The sequence below is a fragment of the Heloderma suspectum genome, chromosome 1 (genome assembly GCF_057233095.1).
Source record: "Heloderma suspectum isolate Gila_16-S chromosome 1, 16-S_ref, whole genome shotgun sequence".
Lineage (NCBI taxonomy): Eukaryota > Metazoa > Chordata > Lepidosauria > Squamata > Helodermatidae > Heloderma > Heloderma suspectum.
The window spans coordinates 420,409,611-420,428,117 of NC_139458.1; the positions used below are offsets into that span (position 1 = coordinate 420,409,611).

Consider the following 18,507-nt stretch of genomic DNA (forward strand, 5'->3'; position numbering starts at 1 on the left):
AGGACAGATTCCTCCAACAACCATAGTTTCTCTAGCATAGTGTGGACCCCTGAGAATCAGCTGCAGGATTTACACACGCCATCTTCACAATATCCAGCTTTATCTTACACAAGCTCACAAGACTGCCTGGGTGGCTGGGATGATTGACCACACTTGTGTAATATATGGTCCACTGAAATCAAAGGACTGCTGATCAAATGAAAATGAAAAAGTTATTTCTTCAGGAAGAATTGGTAGGTTAGACTGATTTCGAGAAGGCAGCTGCAGAATAAGTGGAGATGAGTGGACCACAGCTATTGTGTTTAAGCGAATGCTCTTAAAATCAAAAATCCTCCCCCACCTGCGCTTTTTTTCCATTGAAGACAGTGCTTCTTGGCTTCCTTGCCTGCTTTAATACATTTTGTTATTTTCCAATCACTGCAGGCTACAGAAACATGGTTGTAAAAGAAATGGTTATAAAATAAATTTATAATAAATTTTTATACCTATTGGCCTTTATAAAATTGATACAAACATCCAGTTCTGGATTTTCTAAAAAAATATTTCAACATATCATTAGGGATGGGCGGGCACCCCCCTGTCCAGGTTCTCCGGGTGCTCGCCCAGCCCCTGCCCCCGCTCACGTGCACCTGGACCAGTGCTCAAGCTCCCCACTGCTTGTTGAGCCACCCGCACTGACCCGGATGGCATGGTCAAGCTCTGTGATCACCATTGCGGCAGGGAAGGTGATCATGAAAATGCACATATTTGTGTATATGCAAAATGGGGCCATGAATGGTCCATATAAGCAAGATTACAGGCAAGCAAATGCCCGTGAATTTGTGTATATGGGCCATTCATGGCCCCATTTTGCATATATGCGAATATGCATATTTGTGAAAATGCACATATTGATGTATATGCAAAATGGGGCTGTGAATGGCCCATATAAGCAAGATTACAGGCAAGCAAATGCCTGTACATTTGTGTATATGGGCGATTCATGGCCCCATTTTGTGCATATGTACATATGTGCATTTTTGCGATCACCATTTTTTTACCCCCAAAATGGTGATCATGGAGCTCAACAAAGCTGCCTCGGTGACTGTGGGTGGCTTGACAAGGGCAGGTGGCAAGTGGGGACAGGAGCTTGGTGAGCGCAGCTCAGGGATGTAGGCACGGGGGAGGGGGGTTCTGCTGGATTCCTGGATGGAATTGGATGCCCGCACCATCCCTATATATTGTGCTGCTTTTGTCAAAGCCTTTTCTTTCTGTAAATACACCAGTACATTAATACTTTAAATTGGTTTAAAAAAAAAAAAACTTGGCTTCTTGGAGTCTGTCATCAACATGCCTTCAGTTTAGTAAAAGGTAGTCTGTGCCTTTTTGCTTGTCCTAGGAATTGCTAGTATCACACCCTAGAAACCATCCATTATTGAGAAAATAACACTTAAACATCTGGAAGAAGCTGAGATCCTGTGTTTTTACACAAGCAAGACCACCACATTGCTGTTTATCCTCCCCCCCCAGCCCCCAGTAAACTTAACAGTCTGTATTGATGTCCTTACCTGCTGGGTAGCGTTCTATAACTGGCCAGTTGTCCACCTGTAAGGTGGCGTTACCACCACTTCTTGTAAAACGTACTACATGGTATTTTCCATCATTAATGATTGCGTTGACCTCCTCAATTGCGATATCATCCGTTCCGACATTAAATTTAACTCCAATTTTCCCTTGGTGCTGTAAAGGGAAACGAGAAGCAAAAGGATCAATTTGGAACTCTTTCAAAATATTTTTTAAAAATAAGATGAGTGTTAGTCAGAAAAAGCTTCTTGAAAATATATTCCAGAGCATACCCGTGTTAGCGTATTGCACCAAAAATACATCAGGGACTCTTGTGACACCGTATGGACTAACAGAGTCATTCTGCCATAACCTTCCATGGATTAAGACCAGTTTATCAGATACATGGAGTATTATGGACAGTTTCTGATTTATATACAGTATACATATATGGTGTGTGTGTGTGTGTGTGTGTGTGTGTGTGAGGGAACTGTAAACAGTGAAATCAGAAGACCATTAAATGCACAAAGTACTGATAGTGGCTATTACTGTTATTAGCACTGGTACAGTTGCTGCTTATAATACAAACATCCTGATACTTGGTAAGCCAGTGGGCATATGTAGTGTGATTAAAATAAAAGTAAAAAATATTTATCCCAATTCAAGTCAGTGGTGATAGAAACTGAAAATATATTGTCACCTCACATCTAAACTTGCGTATAGTGTGCGACAGCAAGCATCATCTTCAAAAGCCCTAAGCGACTTGTGACCTACCTGTTTGGGATGAACCAAGCCAAATGCAGCCTGCTTGCCATTTATGGTGGCATAATAGCTTCCACTTTATTGAGATTTGGTGGGATTTTATGCAGAAACGGCAATGTATGCTTGGCTTGCTGGATCACAAATTATGGATCATAAATGGGCTTGCCCTTGACTTCTCACTGAGGACAGAATGGGTTATATCCAATGGTGGCTTTTTGCACTAGCAGAAAGCATTTTTGCTTGGGCAAGACAGTCCCTGTTTGGAAGGTTACAATCTAAGGGCACAATCCTGTGGCCGCTAGTCAGTGGCTGATAGGTCGGTTCCCAGAGAACTGACCCCCACCCCTCCTGCACCGCCTCATAGGCAGGGTGGATCGGCCCCACAATCCGCACTCATAAGAGCAGTGTGGAGTGGAGAAAACTGGGCATTCCTGGGGCAGGGTGGGGCAGAGAAGTCAGAAATCCAGTACGACACATCCTATGTGTTGTCTGGCTGCCGCTTCCTACTCTCCGAGGTATGTCTAACCACAAAAGCAGGGCTGGGGGAGCAAGGAGGAGATCTGCTCCTCACCACTCCTCACACACCGCACTGGATAGGTGGTCACCCCTGGGGTCAGAGGTGACCGTCAATCTTGCTCCCTAAGAGACAAAGGGAATGGGGATTGGGAGGGAGCCAGAAATAAACGTATGGGATATGATGCAAAGGGGTGCAGGAGGAAGGAAGGATTGGTGAAAATGGATGCTTGTCCTTGTGCGAGGGGGAGCACTTTCTGTTAGTGCAAAGCCAACACTGGATACAAGCCAATCTCCCCCCCCCCACATCCCATAAACTGGTTTGGGGACTATCAGTGATCTGTAGTAGATAGTCTTCATGAACATGCTATGAAAAGACCCAAAGGAAGTGCTAAAGAGCTTGGGACTTCTATGAAGTTTTCACTCCAAGCTTAAAAGGCCCTTTTCGGTTTGAATGATTAGATTTAAAATGACAGTCAGATTGAAACTGTACAGCCAGCTGCATTAAGAACTTCCAAAAGTATGCATGGTTTGCCCCTGTATGTATATACTGCATCATCCAGGCCACATAAGACAAATATAGTAGTGCAGCTTTAATGAGAAGACTTTCAAGCAGCCCACTACCACAACCACAACATGGTGGCTGCAAGGTAATAATTAAACAATGCAGTTGTCCTCAAACCCCGTCCGTCATCATAAGAGCATAAGGAGAGCCCTGCTGGATCAGACCAAGCATCCATCTAGTCCAGCATTCTGTTCACACAGTGGCCAACCAGTAGGGATACGGGCATACTTGGTGATTTCTTGCCAGCTTGGGCCCCAGGACACCAGTTGGCAGATCTCTGTGCTTAGCCGACTCAGCGTGCACTGGATCCCCACTTACCTGCAATCGCCATTTTGCGTAGAAATCGTGGGTAATTTACTTAGTGCCATTTACGCAAAATTGCTGGCGTGGTCTAATTACACCTGTAATTTTGCATACATGATGCTATTTTCAGCCGCTATTTTGTGGAAATCACAATTTACCAAGTAGCTTACCTGTGATTTCTATGCAAAATGGCAGTTCACAGGAAGAATAGGAGCTGTGTGCCACTCACCAGGTACCTGCAGAGCATCCAGCGGCTCACCCAGAATGCCAAACAGAGTTAAGTAAGTGGCAGAGGTCCAGCGAGCAGTGCACAGGGTGGGCATGGAGGGGTTCACCCATCTCTACTGACCAGCTGCCCAAGGGAAATCTACAAGCAGGGCATGAGTGCAAAAGCGCCATCCCATCCCTAGCGGCTCTTGCACATAGGCATACTGCCTCTGATAAGGGAGGTCGCATATAGCCATCAGAACTAGTAGCTATCAATAGCCTTATCCTCTATGAATTTGCCCAATCCCCTTTTAAAGCCATCCAAATTGGTGGCCATCACTGCATCTTGTGGAAGTGAATTACATAGTTTAACTATGCACAGCGTGAAGAAGGACTTCCTTTCATCAAACCTGAATTGGGATCTTCAAGCCTAAGAATCGCTATCATAGATAAATGATCTTCCAAATCAGTCACATAGGAAGCTTGACTTATACCACTGGTAGGGATGTGCGAACACACCCTAGCTTGGGTTCTCCAGATGCCCACTGAAGCGTCACCCCCGCTTTACCCCCCGACCCGCACGCGAGCCACCATGAGCTCGCCGAGTAGGCTGCACTCACCTCGGGCCTGTCCAGTGAGCACCTACCATTTTGCTGCCTTTTTATTATGGAAAAAAGGGAGCTTAAAAATATGCATATTTAAATATGTGCAGTTGGGGGCGGGGAAGCTTAATATGCACAATACTAGAGGCATGATGCTTCTAATATTGCACATATTAAGGTTTCCTGGCCCCAAACTGTATATATTTAAATATGCACATTTTTTAAGGTCCCTTTTTTCCATACAAAAAAAGGTGGCAAAATGGCGGGCGCTCGCCGGATGGGTCGTGGGGAGTCTAGGAGGGCGCGAGAAAGGGCAGGAGCTCAGCAGGTGTGGTCCGAGGTTGCAGGCGGGTGGGAAGGCAACAGACTCCCGGACCCAGTTGGGAGTCCACAACATCCCTAACCATTGGTCCATCAAGCATAGTATTGTCTGCACTGACAATAGTTTACCCCAACCTTTCCTGGAAATACCAGGGATTGAACCTGGGCTGTTTTGCATGCAAAACTAGGGATGTCAGAGAATTCCACCACGGATCTTGGTGAGGCCGAATGCCAGTGCATTCGGCCCCCCGAAATCCATGGCAGAATGAAGCCCCCCGCCCCACCACCCCGCGAAAGGCACATGAAATGGGACACTTACCTGGTGCCATTTGTGCTGCTTTGCGAATGGTGCCTGTGTCTGCAGCCACCATTCGCTTCCCTATTTTTGCCGTGATAGGCTACGTAAATACTTACATAGCCTATCACGGCTAATGCAGGGACGTCATTTGCATCCCTGCGGAGGCTGTGATACGCTACGTAAATATTTACATAGCCTATCACGACAAAAAAGGGAACGCAAATGGCAGCCGCGGTAGCCACCGCCATTTGCGTCTGCAGGCTCCACTCGGAGCCTGCGAATGCACCTGGCCGGCAGCTCTGTGGAGTTGCCGCGGAGCACAGCCGGCTGTGTTAGGATTTCGGGGGGAGATGTGGCGCGCCTCCCCCCCACCGCGAATCACACCGACGAAAAGGTAAGTGACTTTCGTACATCCCTATGCAAAACATGTGTTCTATCACTGAGCTATGACCTTTCTCCCAAGGGGAGACTTTGAGGAAGTTACTTCCATCAAACTGAAGGTGCTTTTTTCAAGAATAAATCTCTGCTTGTTATGAAGTTTATACAACCAAGAATGTTCTTAACTCCATGTTTCTATTCTCAGGGCCAAAACAGACAAAGCTTTAGATCCATATCTAGTACCTACCTCTTCCCACCCAATCTGTGCTCTAGAATAGGTGGGGGGCAATCTAGCTTGGGACCCCAGCATGGGGCTAGAAAGGGGTTTTTTAAGATCCAGATCAGGGGCCCTGCACCTTCTCTAGAGTAAGGGGGGGGGAAGACATAGCTGCCACATACAGGTTTAAGGTAATGACTGATCTGGCCCTCAGAGAAGGGCAAGTTCCTTGCTATACCAACATAACATTCCATGTGTTCCAGTCATACACCCTTTGCTGGCTATATTCTTGGCTCATTCATAAGTATGTTGTCCTAGGAATTGGGGATATCACGACCGTTTGGTTGGGGCTCGAAGCCCGGTGAGAAGTTGCCGGTTCGGCCCCCCGGACACCAGCTCGCAGACCTGAGCTCTTGCCCGACTCATGACGTGCTGAGTCAGGCAAGCGCTCAGGCGCCTGCTCCCTCAGCAAGGAGAGGGGAAGAAGGCAGTGCCTCTCCTCCTTCCCTCATCCTTGCTACAGCGGCAGTGGTGCGGGAAAGGCTGGTCATTTCCTGTAAGGTTTCCTGGCCTTACAGAAAACAACCAGCTTGTCCCTAGTCACCACTGCTGTAGCAGGTGGGGATGGAGGGAAGAAGGAGGCACCTATCCTCCTCTCCCCCACCTGCTGGAGGCCAGGGCAAGAGGCTGGGGGCTGGCCACCCAGGCCCTTTTTCCCGCACCACACCTTGACAGGTGGCGTGCGGAAGAGGGGTGACAGCGGCACCCCAGCGCTCTCTCCCTGGCCTCCTCTAGAGAAGGCCAGGGCGAGAGGCTGGGGATGGCCGCACTGAGGCCCTCGTTCCTCACACCAGCCCTTAACAACTGGTGTGAGAAAGAGGGGCAGCTCACACAGCTTGCAGGCAGGCAGGGTGGGCAAGGATGCTCGCCGAGCAGACCCAGGCTGTGCGAGCTAAGGGGGCAGTTCATCAAGCTCCCTGATCCCAGACAGAGATGGGCTCATCCATCCCTACTAGGAATCTATGAACTTTACTCGCCAGAGATAACTGCCATGCTACTGTTTACTTGAATGCTGACCCCAAGATGAAAGCGATGCAGACAAGGCAGTGTCATCTGACCTTGCCAAAGGTTATCCACTTTCTTTCAACTCATTTCAACCTCCTATTCCTTCACCCCTTTTACAGACAATGCAGGGTAACTGGAGACAAAGGTGAGTTCACAGGTTCTTCACCTTAGGATAAATGACCACATAAGCAAACTGAGAGGTGTATAAAATGAGGAAAACATCAAAAGGTAAGACATATTCTAAAATGGGGCCAGGACAGATAATAGCTGTTCTGGACTTGGTGTGGAACAAGACTATGTCTTGCCTTCCCTCCCCTACCATCTGATGCTTAAAAAGAAAAAAAAATCCAAACAAAAGTTTTTACAAATATTACAACTATTGAATCGTACAAAGAATTGTCAAATCATAAATCATTCGTATTTCATTTTACAAGTAAAAACAAAAACAAAATCTACTTGTCAGATATAAAGTGCATTTCAAAGGACACATTTCAAAAACACATTTTTGAACATGATCGCAAATTCGGGAATGTGCAAACATTTCTAAAAAAATTAAGCACCACTGCTCATATTGGCATTCAGGACTGAAAACAGGTCATATTCACATGACTGGCTAATAGAGATGAACTTCTTGTTTCATGTTGTTGATAGCCCAAATAAAACCTCGGAGTCAATTGTATGATTAAAAAGGTGTCCCCAACCAGTCGTGTCCGACTCTAGGGTGTGGTGCGCATCTCCATTTCTAAGCCGAAGAGCCAGCGCTGTCCGAAGACAGCGCTTCCGTGGTCATGTGGCCGGCATGACTGAACACCGAGGTGCACGGAACGCTGTCACCTTTCCCGATGAAGCGGTACCTACTTATCTACTTGCAATTTCTTGCTTTCGAACTGCTAGGTTGGCAGGAGCTGGGACTGAAGATGGGAGCTCACTCCATCACGCAGCACTCGGGTCTCGAACTGCTGACCTGCCGACCTTCCAGTCTGCAGTTCAGCGTCTTAACCACTAAGCCACCGCAGTGTCCAATTGTATGATTAGAGCTATTCAAATGTTATACCCCTGTATAGGCACTGCTGACAGTTCAGGTATGCCAGGTGGGAGACAAGGAGACAGTAGTCATTTTCTTGCTCTTGAGGCTGGCCCCTCCACATGTTTTGGACTACAACTCCCAGCATTCCTGACTACTCAACACATGGCCCAGGCTGCTGGGAACTGAAGTCCAAAACCTCTGGAGGTCACCAAATTGGAGAAGGCTGCTCTACACCATGATACAGCATGGATCCCAAGATAGGTAGCATTCAATATGGCTGATATTTACCAAGCAGAGGAGTTAATTAGGAACCTGAAGTGAAAGGACACATTTGTTTCAGCTCTAATTAGAAAAGCAACACAAAACTACAGTGGTATCACAGGCAATAACTGATTTATCTATCCACTACATTGTCCCTTCTTCATGGCAAGTATCCACTCCAAATGCTATTATCTATTTTAATTATTATTGAAAAAGCATCCATAACTGGGCATTCATAGTTTAATGAAGTATCTTGCTGTGTTCATTTAAAAATACTGACTAAAGCAATTATTGATTTTTGTTTCCGCAGACGACAGGCGAAATGCTTCATTTCTGAATAACGATTCTTATAAAACTAAAATGAGAAAAAAAGCAGTGTTGTAGAGTGTGGGGTGGGGGTGAGGGGAGGAAGAAGTTACTGCAGGAACCTAGCTAAATAAATGTTACAACTGCATATTAATTCTATAAATGTGTTGCAGCCTTTGAAATGTCCTCAGGTTCAGAAACAGATGAAAAATCCTTCATTTTGGAATCCAATAGTTTCTTTATCCCACAACCTCTTGATCTTTTTTTCTCATTGGAAAACCTTCTCTCATCTCTAATGCAAGCTGGCAAAGATGCATGAAATTGCCTACTCAAAGAAGCATTTTGAGTAAAATCTATGTGGCTGATGGAGCATTTCTATCAGCCCTGGAAAAAATGGACAGAGCAGGTCTGCACAACTTATGATCCATGGAAAGGAATGCTGCCCACCACCACCAGTCATGTATGGTGACTATCTAGACTAGTAGGGATGTCAGAGGATTCCGCCACGGATCTCAGTGAGGCTGAATGCCAGTGCATTTGGCCCCCCGAAACCCATGACGGAATGAAGCCCCCCCTCCCCACCACCCCACGAAAGGCGCGCGAAACGAAGCACTTACCTGGTGCCGTTCGCGCTGCTTTGCGAATGGCAGCCATGTCTGCGGCTGCCATTCGCTTCCCCATTTTTGCTGTGATAGGCTATGTAAATACTTGCGTAGCATATCACGGCTAATGCAGGGACACCATTTGCATCCCTGTGGAGGCTGTGGTAGGCTACGTAAATATTTACGTAGCCTATCACGGCAAAAAAAAGGGAACGCAAATGGTGGCCACCATAGCCGCCGCCATTTGCACCCCTGTTTTTTTGCCGTGGTAGGCTATGTAAATATTTATGTAGCCTATTGCAGCGAAAGACAGGGGTGCAAATGGCGGCAGCTATGCCATTTGAGCCCCTGTTTTTTTGCCATGATAGGCTATGTAAATATTTACGTAGCCTATCACAGCAAAAAAACAGGAATGCAAATGGTGGCTGCCGTAGCTTTGCATCCGCAGGCTCCGCACGCCTGCGAATGCACCCTGCCGGCGGCTCCGCGGAGTTGCTACAGAGCACAGCCGGCTGGGTTAGGATTTGGGGGGGAGGTGCGGAGTGCCTCCCCCCCACACACGAATCACCCCTTCAAAAAGGTAAGTGACTTTCGCACATCCCTACTATCTGGTCACCAGCTACTAGATAACCATATGGATCTATGTAGCTATCTGCATGGCACTGAATAAATGGTGTGTGTGTGTGTGTGTGTGTGTGTGTATGTGTATTTCAAGCATCACAATACATGACTGGTGGAATCTTTTTAGCTTGGAAGAGCACAAGTTATTTTGTTTTCCACTAATAGTTCCACTTAAGTATGGCATGGACATTGCAGCAACTACAGTACAGTCCTTGGAAGCATTTCTGGATGTAGACAACTCCATGTTGTTGTTGTTCAGTCATTAAGTACTGTCCGACTCTTCGTGACCCCATGGACCATAGCATGCCAGGCCTTCCTGTCCTCCGCTCTCTCCCAGAGTGTGCTCAAATTCATATTCATTGCATCGGTGATGCTATCTAGCCATCTCATCCTCTGTCATCCCCTTCTCCTTTTGCCTTCAATCTTTCCCAGCATCAGGGTCTTTTCCAGTGAGTACTCAACTCCATACAGCTGCCATAATGAGTGAGAACCATTTACCACACTGACTGTGTGGAGAGTTTCCCATATCTGCTGTAGTATTTAGATCTATCTGGAATTATTTATAGCCCACCTTTAAGGCAATCTCAGTACTCGGTAGTATATGAATTAGAATTCCCACTGAATCTTGCTTAAAGTATATTTGTAAGATTGTATTTGGGGCAACGGTGGTGGGGTGAGCTCTTTACAAACTTCCAGGGAAGGCAAAATAATTTTGACAAGGTTAGTAGTATTTCTCTAGAGTGTCCTTCTCCCAACCTCTGTATAACAGCTTGTAAATTTTGGTTAAATAGAAATTTGAGATAAATTTGGAGGGAGTTGTCTATGAAAAAGACACTACATCCTATCCCTTTCACTTGTCTGAACTAACCACTGTGCTACATTCAGGGGACCCTCTTACATTGGGGGCTCTCTTGCAACTGAAGTGAGCTGGAAGTTCTCCAATATGGAAGACGTTCCTTCAGCCTCTCTTGGACTATTTTGAAATTCCCCAAGGCTCAGAAAATTGTGTTAGCTTACACATCATGTGACAGGAAAACAGCACAGCAGGCATATTCTCAAGTGGAAAAATGTTTAAAGGTAAGCCGTTCTCTGCCTAAGAGATGAAACAGTAAATGACTGTGTTGTCTGTAAGAAGGCAAATTTCAAAGGGGATATTACAGTTCTGAACTTGTCTGTTAAGAACTCCAAAACAGAACAGTCTTCAGCCTATAGAGCAAGGGTAGACAACCTGGTGCCCTCCAGATGTCTTTGTCTACAACTCCCATAATCACTGGCCATGGTGGCTGGGGCTAATGGGAGTTTTAGCCCCCAAATGGGAAGAGCACCAGGTTGCCTATTAGTGCTATACAGAAAGGCTGTAGAAGGCAACAGAGAGAAAGCAAACTCTTCCACATAGCCAAACTGCTTGAGAATGTGTATTCTTTCGAAACATTCCTTATGAGCGAAGTGGCAAATTGTGCAATTCATGTGTTTTAATCACCCACTTACTCTGCTATTCACATTCAACAGAAAATGTTTTTTTATGTAATTGCTCTTGTACTGTAGCAATCACCCCTTTTGCTGAATTATTAAATATACAAGAACTTTCCCAAAGATATGTGACTACAGAATACATTCAAAGTTCTCCCCTCCAAAATCAAGTGCTTTGACATTCAAAAAAATAAAACCCATCCATGTTTTGTATGATGCTCTATAATCACAGTATTCATACACAGCCATGCCTTTCCTACTTGCTTCCATTTGGTTTTTATGTAATGTGTTTTATAAATAGAGAAAAAGAAGCAAAAGACCTTTGAAAAAAAATTAAGCAGGTGCATGCAAATGATAGAAACAAGATACATGGAAGGGCCCTTATGTGACATAGACACCACTACAAAAAGAGAAAAAGAAAAAAAGATACCAATAAAAAGGGCAGCATCACATACCAAAAGCAGAGGAAAACAGGATATAAATCCAAGAGTGTGGCAAACATGGGTACATTTATTGTTGGGAAGAAGAGCTGTAGTTTCTCTCCTCTTTGCAGGTAATTCCTCAGTTCTTTGGAGAAGTTGGTAATGACTCATAAGATGAGTTTAGAAGGGCTGTGGAGGGACCTCTTGACCAAGAGAATTGTCAGCACAAAGGGGAGAGAAACTTCATCTGTTCTTGCTAACAATCAGCAGGCAAACGGATTTTACAAGGGCTCTGGAGAAACTGCCTGCCAGAGAAACTCACCAGTAAATAAGCAACGGACAAATGTATTTATTTCTTGAGAGTCAAGATTAGGGCTGAGCCAAACGATGACCCAGGAAAATTCTCAGCGCAGGATGGGGGGCACACAATAATCCCATTGTACATTTTGTGGGTTTTTTTCATGCCTGCTTGGAACCAAGGCATTCACCTTTCTGCTCCTCCTCTGGCAAATTTTATTTTCTCTGTCACAATATGATTCTGACAGTACAATCCTTTACATGTCTACTCAGTCCCTCTGAGTTTGATGGGTTGTACTCCCAGGTCAGCATGTGTAGAACTGTAGCCTGAGTAACCAATTAGGGAGCACATAGTGACCAAGATGACCTTGTGCTACAGTATAGCCAATCAAATTGGCTACGTAGCAGCATGGAGAGAAGAGGCTCCTTTGGTTTTGTAATTGCCTAGGCACCACAGGGACATGTTCTCTCTTTTCCAGCACCGTGCTGCAAGAGTCAGCATGAAACTGTTACAGCACAGCAAGAGAAGGGGTATGTCCCCACATTGTCTGGGCAACCAAGTGACTCTCCCTGCCTTCCTGTGCTGGGGCAGTATTCATGCCAGCCTTCATAGTGCAGGACCAGAAGAGAGGGAGCATCACTAACCTGCCTAGATAGGCAACATGGAGATGCATCCCTTTCACCCACACAATGAGCCAAAACTTTGCCATTGTTTTTCAGAGCCTTTGGCATGGCCAAGAGGGAGATTCTTTCTCAGCCCATGAAGCGGGCTGTGAAGTCAGGGTAATGTTTCCATCACACCAGATGTCCAGAATTTGGAGAATGTTGACATCCACACATGAATCTTGAAAATCCCAGGTGAATTTTCTGAATACTCAAATTTTGAGTGTACACCCCAGGGAATGGAACTTATTGTTCTACCTTTGAATACTCATTCCCCTCTGTCCTGTGCGGAATTGTCAGTGCACAGGCAGTGGTGTCAGTGCACCAGCAGAGGAACAGGGCCCAGTAGGACACAAGAATTGCAGGTTGACACTTGCCTTGTGGCCCGTAAGGCCAATAAAAATCACCACAAGCTGAGTGGTAGAGCATACAGGAGGGGGCGGGAACTGCAGTATATTGTGAAACACGGTATCAAACTTTGGACAGAATTTCAAAATCTCAAAGTCAAAGAGCACGCTAAGGCATCAGTTGTTTCCGTTTCCAGTTTATATCTGAACGTACGATGCAATTAAAATATTCAAGGTCCTTTCAGCTCAAATCAGATGGCCGGCACATATGATTTCCCAATATCATATAGCGTGCACATTACTGAAACTATTTCTCCAGTCCAGTTAACAACCATTGCAAAAGAATGAAAGACTACAAGCCAGTTTATTCTGTAAACACACAACCAGTTTGCTATGTGAAAATCTCATTAAAACAAGTTGATATGAGATGATTTGGCAGATCTGGGGATTTAGTGGCTCCATTTTGTTGCTTTCACTCTTGACTTTTACTCACTGAATCAGGGCCCCAAAATACCATTCTGTGAGCAGGACTCCGTTCATGAGTGGAGGGAGCCCTATGGGTCCTTCCATTTTGTTGACTACCTGCTTCCCATTAAATGCTAGAAGTGATACAGAATGTCTTCCTTCTTGAAGAACAGCCGGGCCAGGGTGTATTATAAAAGGAAAGACACATTAAACTTAAAGCTAAGGGTGGGTAAGATGGATGAAATAGTGATAAAACATGTACCGGAATGGCATTTCTGCTTCTTAATCTTTACAAGTTCAGGAGAATACTAAACCATGGTAATACAAGATAGGGCTTAACCTGCTGTTCACTTATTGCTCTTCTCCCCAAAGTGATCTGTCCTCTCTGCCTACTTGCTAAATACAATTTAGAAGTTACTTCCCCATCAAGAAAAAGAAAGAGTGAGGTGTCTCCAATATGGGAAGAAAGTCAATAGAGCTTAAATGAATTTCTGCAAAATCTCAAAATTAGACACATTTCTAATTTTAAAAGATGAGCTTTGATGCTCTCTGATTTGTTTATTTATTTATTTCATATCCCAACTTTCCACAAAAACAAAACACACAAAGCATATATTGAGAACTGAATTTCACAATTAAAATCTGATATTATTTTTAATGGCTAAATTCATTCATTCAGTCTGATCTGAAGTGTCCTCGTTTCTTTGACAAGTCATCTATCAAATCTTGGGTTGGATCCAGAGGTAGTTGAGCAGAACTCTGCTCATACAATGGGGATTTCCTGGCTCCCTCCACATTACAATCTTCTTCACCCCCTGTAAACTTGATTCAGAAAGGGCAAAGGACATTTTGGAACTGTGTGAGATTGGTTATTCTAGGTGGGATAGAGTCTGTGTAAGAAAAAGAGGAAAGAACACCAATAATGCCCCCCCCCATGCCCAGGCCTATGGGTTGTTTAGTAGTCTTGCAGTTCTCCGTTGCAACTATTGTAAAGGGGGTTTGCCACAGCTGAACAGTAATGCACTGACACTTTAGCTGGCATGCACAAAATTACTGATCCGTTGTATCTTGTGAAGGTTTGAGGCCTACAGAGTCAAAGGGGGGAAAGGTCAGGCTTAAAAGACCTGAAGGTTTTTTGTGGGGGAGGAGGTATCCCTGAGAGGAGTAGTTTCATTTCCCAGTTAAGTTTTAGTTTCATTTCCCCAGTTAAGTTTCTTTTCTTCAGGTTTGAAGCAGTACTTTCCATTTTGAGGGAAGAGGGTATATAAAGACAGTGAGCGAGGAGTAAGAGCAGAGCCAGAGGGCCCAGAGCATGAAGTGAGAGCAGGAAGAAGATGTCTGGAGAAGTCTAAGTACAGCTAGGGTAAAGGAACTTGGATTTTGCAACTTTTATTTTCTCTCAATACCGTTTGCATCTCTCAGCTCTACAGTGTAGGTAACTTTAGTTGTGACTTGTTGGCTTTAATTTACTAGTAAACTGTTGTAGTTAAATCCTGTGTCTAGAGTATCAATCACCCCACACCTACAGCCTAAACCCCACGTTACTGGGAAGGGGAAGGTAAAAGAAGGAAGGTGGGACTCTTAAGGAGGCAAGAGAACTGTAAAGAGTTGCTCAAGGGGTCCAGGTCAGTGGTGGAATCCTGACAGATCTGGTCCATAATTGTATGCACTTTAGCAGGAGAACTACTCAGTCAATACAATCCAACAATACAATCCAAAATAGTGGGACTTTAGACACTGATTCCAATGGGAGAGTAACTGTACCCAATTTTGGTTATTACCTAAAGGAAGAGACAGTCCTACCCTCAGAATAAGCACCCCAACTGTCCATTGCTGATCCAAACATGGTTCCAGCACTACATTCCAGATTCTTTCAGCCTTCAGGTTCTGTCGTAGCTCCATCAAGGGATCAATATTTTTGAAATTAGAAGTTGGCAACTCTAATCAGAAGTAGCCTGAAAACAGAAAGGATCCTCATCCTCAGTGCCCCAGACTTCTGAGGATATAGTTATTCATGGATAACCTTATCTTTTCATTAAGTCTGTAACTGTGTTGAAGGTTAATAGAAGACTCATTTCTTACTTAAGCTCCATTTAGGGTCAGAAGACCGGCCTGAAGAGCCATTTAAGCCATGCACAAGCTTTATGTCATCATTATGACTCAGGTAGGAAGGGAATACTGTGCTGGGAGAAAGCATTCATCTTCCTGCCATCTCCTTCTCAATGGCTGAGCCTAAGGTCCATCCCTTTCACAAAACTTCAATAAATAAATAAATAAATAGGAACATCTCTGGAGATTTCTTTGGCAGTCTCCCCAGGCCAGATTTTCTGTTAAAAAAAGTATGCTTAAAATAATATTTTAGAGTACTTTCTAAAGTTACTAGGCAATTAAAGAAATTTTAGTCCATCAATAATATGTGTTTAAGGGCACAATCCTACGGATACAGTTGTCAGTCTCCAAACTCAGATCCTCACCTCTGTGCTCTGGCTGCCCTGCATTTTTGGCTGGACAGGTGATTTCGTCTGTCTAGCTGGGGAGCTTCAGAGTAGGAACGGGGGAGGTTACGCAGTGCATAGGAAGCAACATAAGATGGTTTCTGCAGTCTCCTCCCCTCCCCTCCTCAACCCCACAACCACTCCCTTTTCTTTGTCTCTGCACTGTGTTTCTGAGCATGGAGACGTAGCCAGTGTGGAGAGAACTATGCTGGCTGGGGGTGGGTGGGTGAGGAGAGTGGTTTCTGGGGACTAAGGTCAGAGCCCGGGTTCCGAGCTCAGAGCCTAGGAACCGAAAAATCCTGTGGCCTTCTAGACAGTGTCTATTGGTCATAGGATTGCTCCCTCCATTGATTACTGATGATAGTGATGATGATAATTATAATGATGAATGTTAATAACAACATTATCCCTTAACTGAAGTAGAAAAGCAGCTGTTTCTTGAGAGAGAGAGAGAGAGAGAGAGAGATCAGGGTATACAAAAGTGCAATCCTATGCATGCTTAGACCCACATAAAAGTCCTTCAACTCCCAGCAGGCCCCAGTGCCCCAGCCAGTGATGCTTGGGCTTTTCTTTTTATCTCAACATGCATAGGATTGTGTTCTAAGAAGCCTGTATGAAGCTATTTCCTGTGGCCCCAGCAAAGGTTTTACTGTTCTCTATAAGAATCATACTTCCACAGTCTGTCAAATATGAGCATGTGCAGATCTGGCACAAAGGTACCTTTCTCCGAGAAGGGCTCATATAACTCCAGCTCATAATGCTTACAGTGCTTTGTCCGCTTCCACAGAGAGCAATAACAATGAAACTCCCAATGGCAAAAAAGGGAGATGACTAGGGATGGTGGAGAAATCCATCACGGACTCCAATGAGACTCTAAAGAACTCTAAAGAATCCGGCCCCCCGGAGTCCGTGGTGGAACGGACTACCCCCCTGCCACCCCCCGAAATCCCTCCAGAATGGACTCTAACTGGTGGTGGCTGGTCTGGATGTCTTCCTTCCGTAGCCATCCGCTGCCAGGTTGCGGAACAAAATGGCGTCCGGCGTAGCGGACGCCATTTGCATCCCTGGTCCTTTTGTGATAGGCTACATAAATATTTACCTAGCCAATCACAGCCAAGGGCAGGGATGCAAATGGCATCCCCTACGCTGGACGCCATTTGCGGCCACAGCCCAGCGGCGGATGGAAGTCCGGCTGCAGGTGGCCCCAGCAGGCGGCTCTGTGGACTCACCACAGAGCAGAGCTGGCTGGGCAGGATTCCAGGGGGAGGGATGGATCGCCTCCCCCCCCCATGGATGCCTGGACCAGAACGGGTTGAGTATTCCATACACCCCTAGAGATGACGTTAAAGATGTTTAAACCTTATTTGTTTGCATCCTATAGATTTAGTTCACCACAACATGACAGATGCAAAACAAGATGATTGAAAGAAAAGGGGGGGGGGAGGACAAGAAAAGCACACCCTAAACCTTGCAGCAAAGTGATTTGTGCAGCGCTGGCTCAGGGGGCCGGGGACCCTTGGGCAGGAGGCCCTCAGGGGGCCTCCTTCCCCTGCCTGTTTGCTTGCCCTCTGCCTTTGGGCCCCATTCTCCCAAGCGGGAGAAGGCAAGGTGAGCCAAAGCTGCTGCTGCACCTGCTGCTTCTCCTTATTCCCATCACTTAGTGGGGACAGGTGAACATGAAGCGATTGCGAAGAGAAGGAAGAGGAGGACCAGGGCATTGCAGGGGTTTCCAGCAGGCCCCCTGCTGCAGCGTGGGCCTCAGCATATGATAACGACCTCTGATGGCAGCCCCGAATTTGCGTCTCCAGATCCAAGAATGAGTTGCAACACGGCTGGGGAATGCTTCTTCAGCCAGTGGTCAACATTCCTTTGTGGCTAACCTTCCAGCGGTAGCATGTAGGAATGTTGGAGAAATCCAACCGGGGGGGATGGAGTTCGACAAGCTTTCATGGGTCCCCAACCCAGATTATGTTCCAGTTCCCTCTGTGGCGCCTGACACGGTCTGCATCAAGTTGGGACAGTTTGCAGGTTTTCCGGGCATTTTGCACATCTTGGGCGGGGGGAGGTCTTGCAATTTGCACAAATGTCCGAGCAATCTGCGCTAATTTCCAAGCAATCTGTGCAAATTACGGCCAAATTTGTGGAAATTACAGCCAAATTTGTGCAAATTGCTCAGAAATTTGCGCAAAGTGAAGAACCTGTGGGGGGAAATGTGCAAAAAAGTTCCCATAGTTCAGTGAAAAGCCCGCAGCTTGGTTTGCAAACACAAATTGAGTCATATATGCTGCTGAACTCCGGCGAGTCAAAAATGAACCTGATTTCCCAGCAATAGACAGTGCTAGTAGCATGCTCTGAGGTTCCTGCTCCAAGGTTATACCTAAGGATGGACGGAAGTCCCTTAGCTGGTCCCGCAGCTGTTTTCAGTGGGGGGGGCACTCCGTTTCTCCCCCCGAAATTCTTGGCGGGGGGGAGGCGCCCCGCCCCTCCCGGCTGAAATTCAGGCCGAGGGGGAGGCGCCCCATCCCTTGCCGCCAAAATTCTGGCCGGGGGGGAGCGCCCCGTCTCCCCGGCCACGAAACAGAAAAGTAAATTGTAAAAAAAACCAAAAACGTGATAGGCTACGTAACGATTTACGTAGCCTATCACGGCTAGATTTTCAAAGTCAGCCGTGATAGGCTACGTAAATCTTTACGTAGCCTATCACAGCTGACTTTGAAAAAAAAAAGCGCGTACGCAAATGGCGGCGCCCATGGGCGCC

General features: G+C 45.8%; 1 protein-coding gene across 18 annotated transcripts in view; it reads right to left on the reverse strand.

Annotated features, from left to right (window-relative positions):
* Window positions 1–18,507, reverse strand: part of NRXN1 (neurexin 1) — a 1,598,206-nt gene that overhangs the window by 248,328 nt on the left and 1,331,371 nt on the right. For all 18 annotated transcript variants that reach the window (XM_084829231.1, XM_084829225.1, XM_084829224.1 and 15 more), the window contains one exon: window positions 1,548–1,719. In XM_084829231.1, the coding sequence (XP_084685357.1) occupies window positions 1,548–1,719 (172 nt within the window). The remainder of the gene's footprint in view (window positions 1–1,547; window positions 1,720–18,507) is intronic.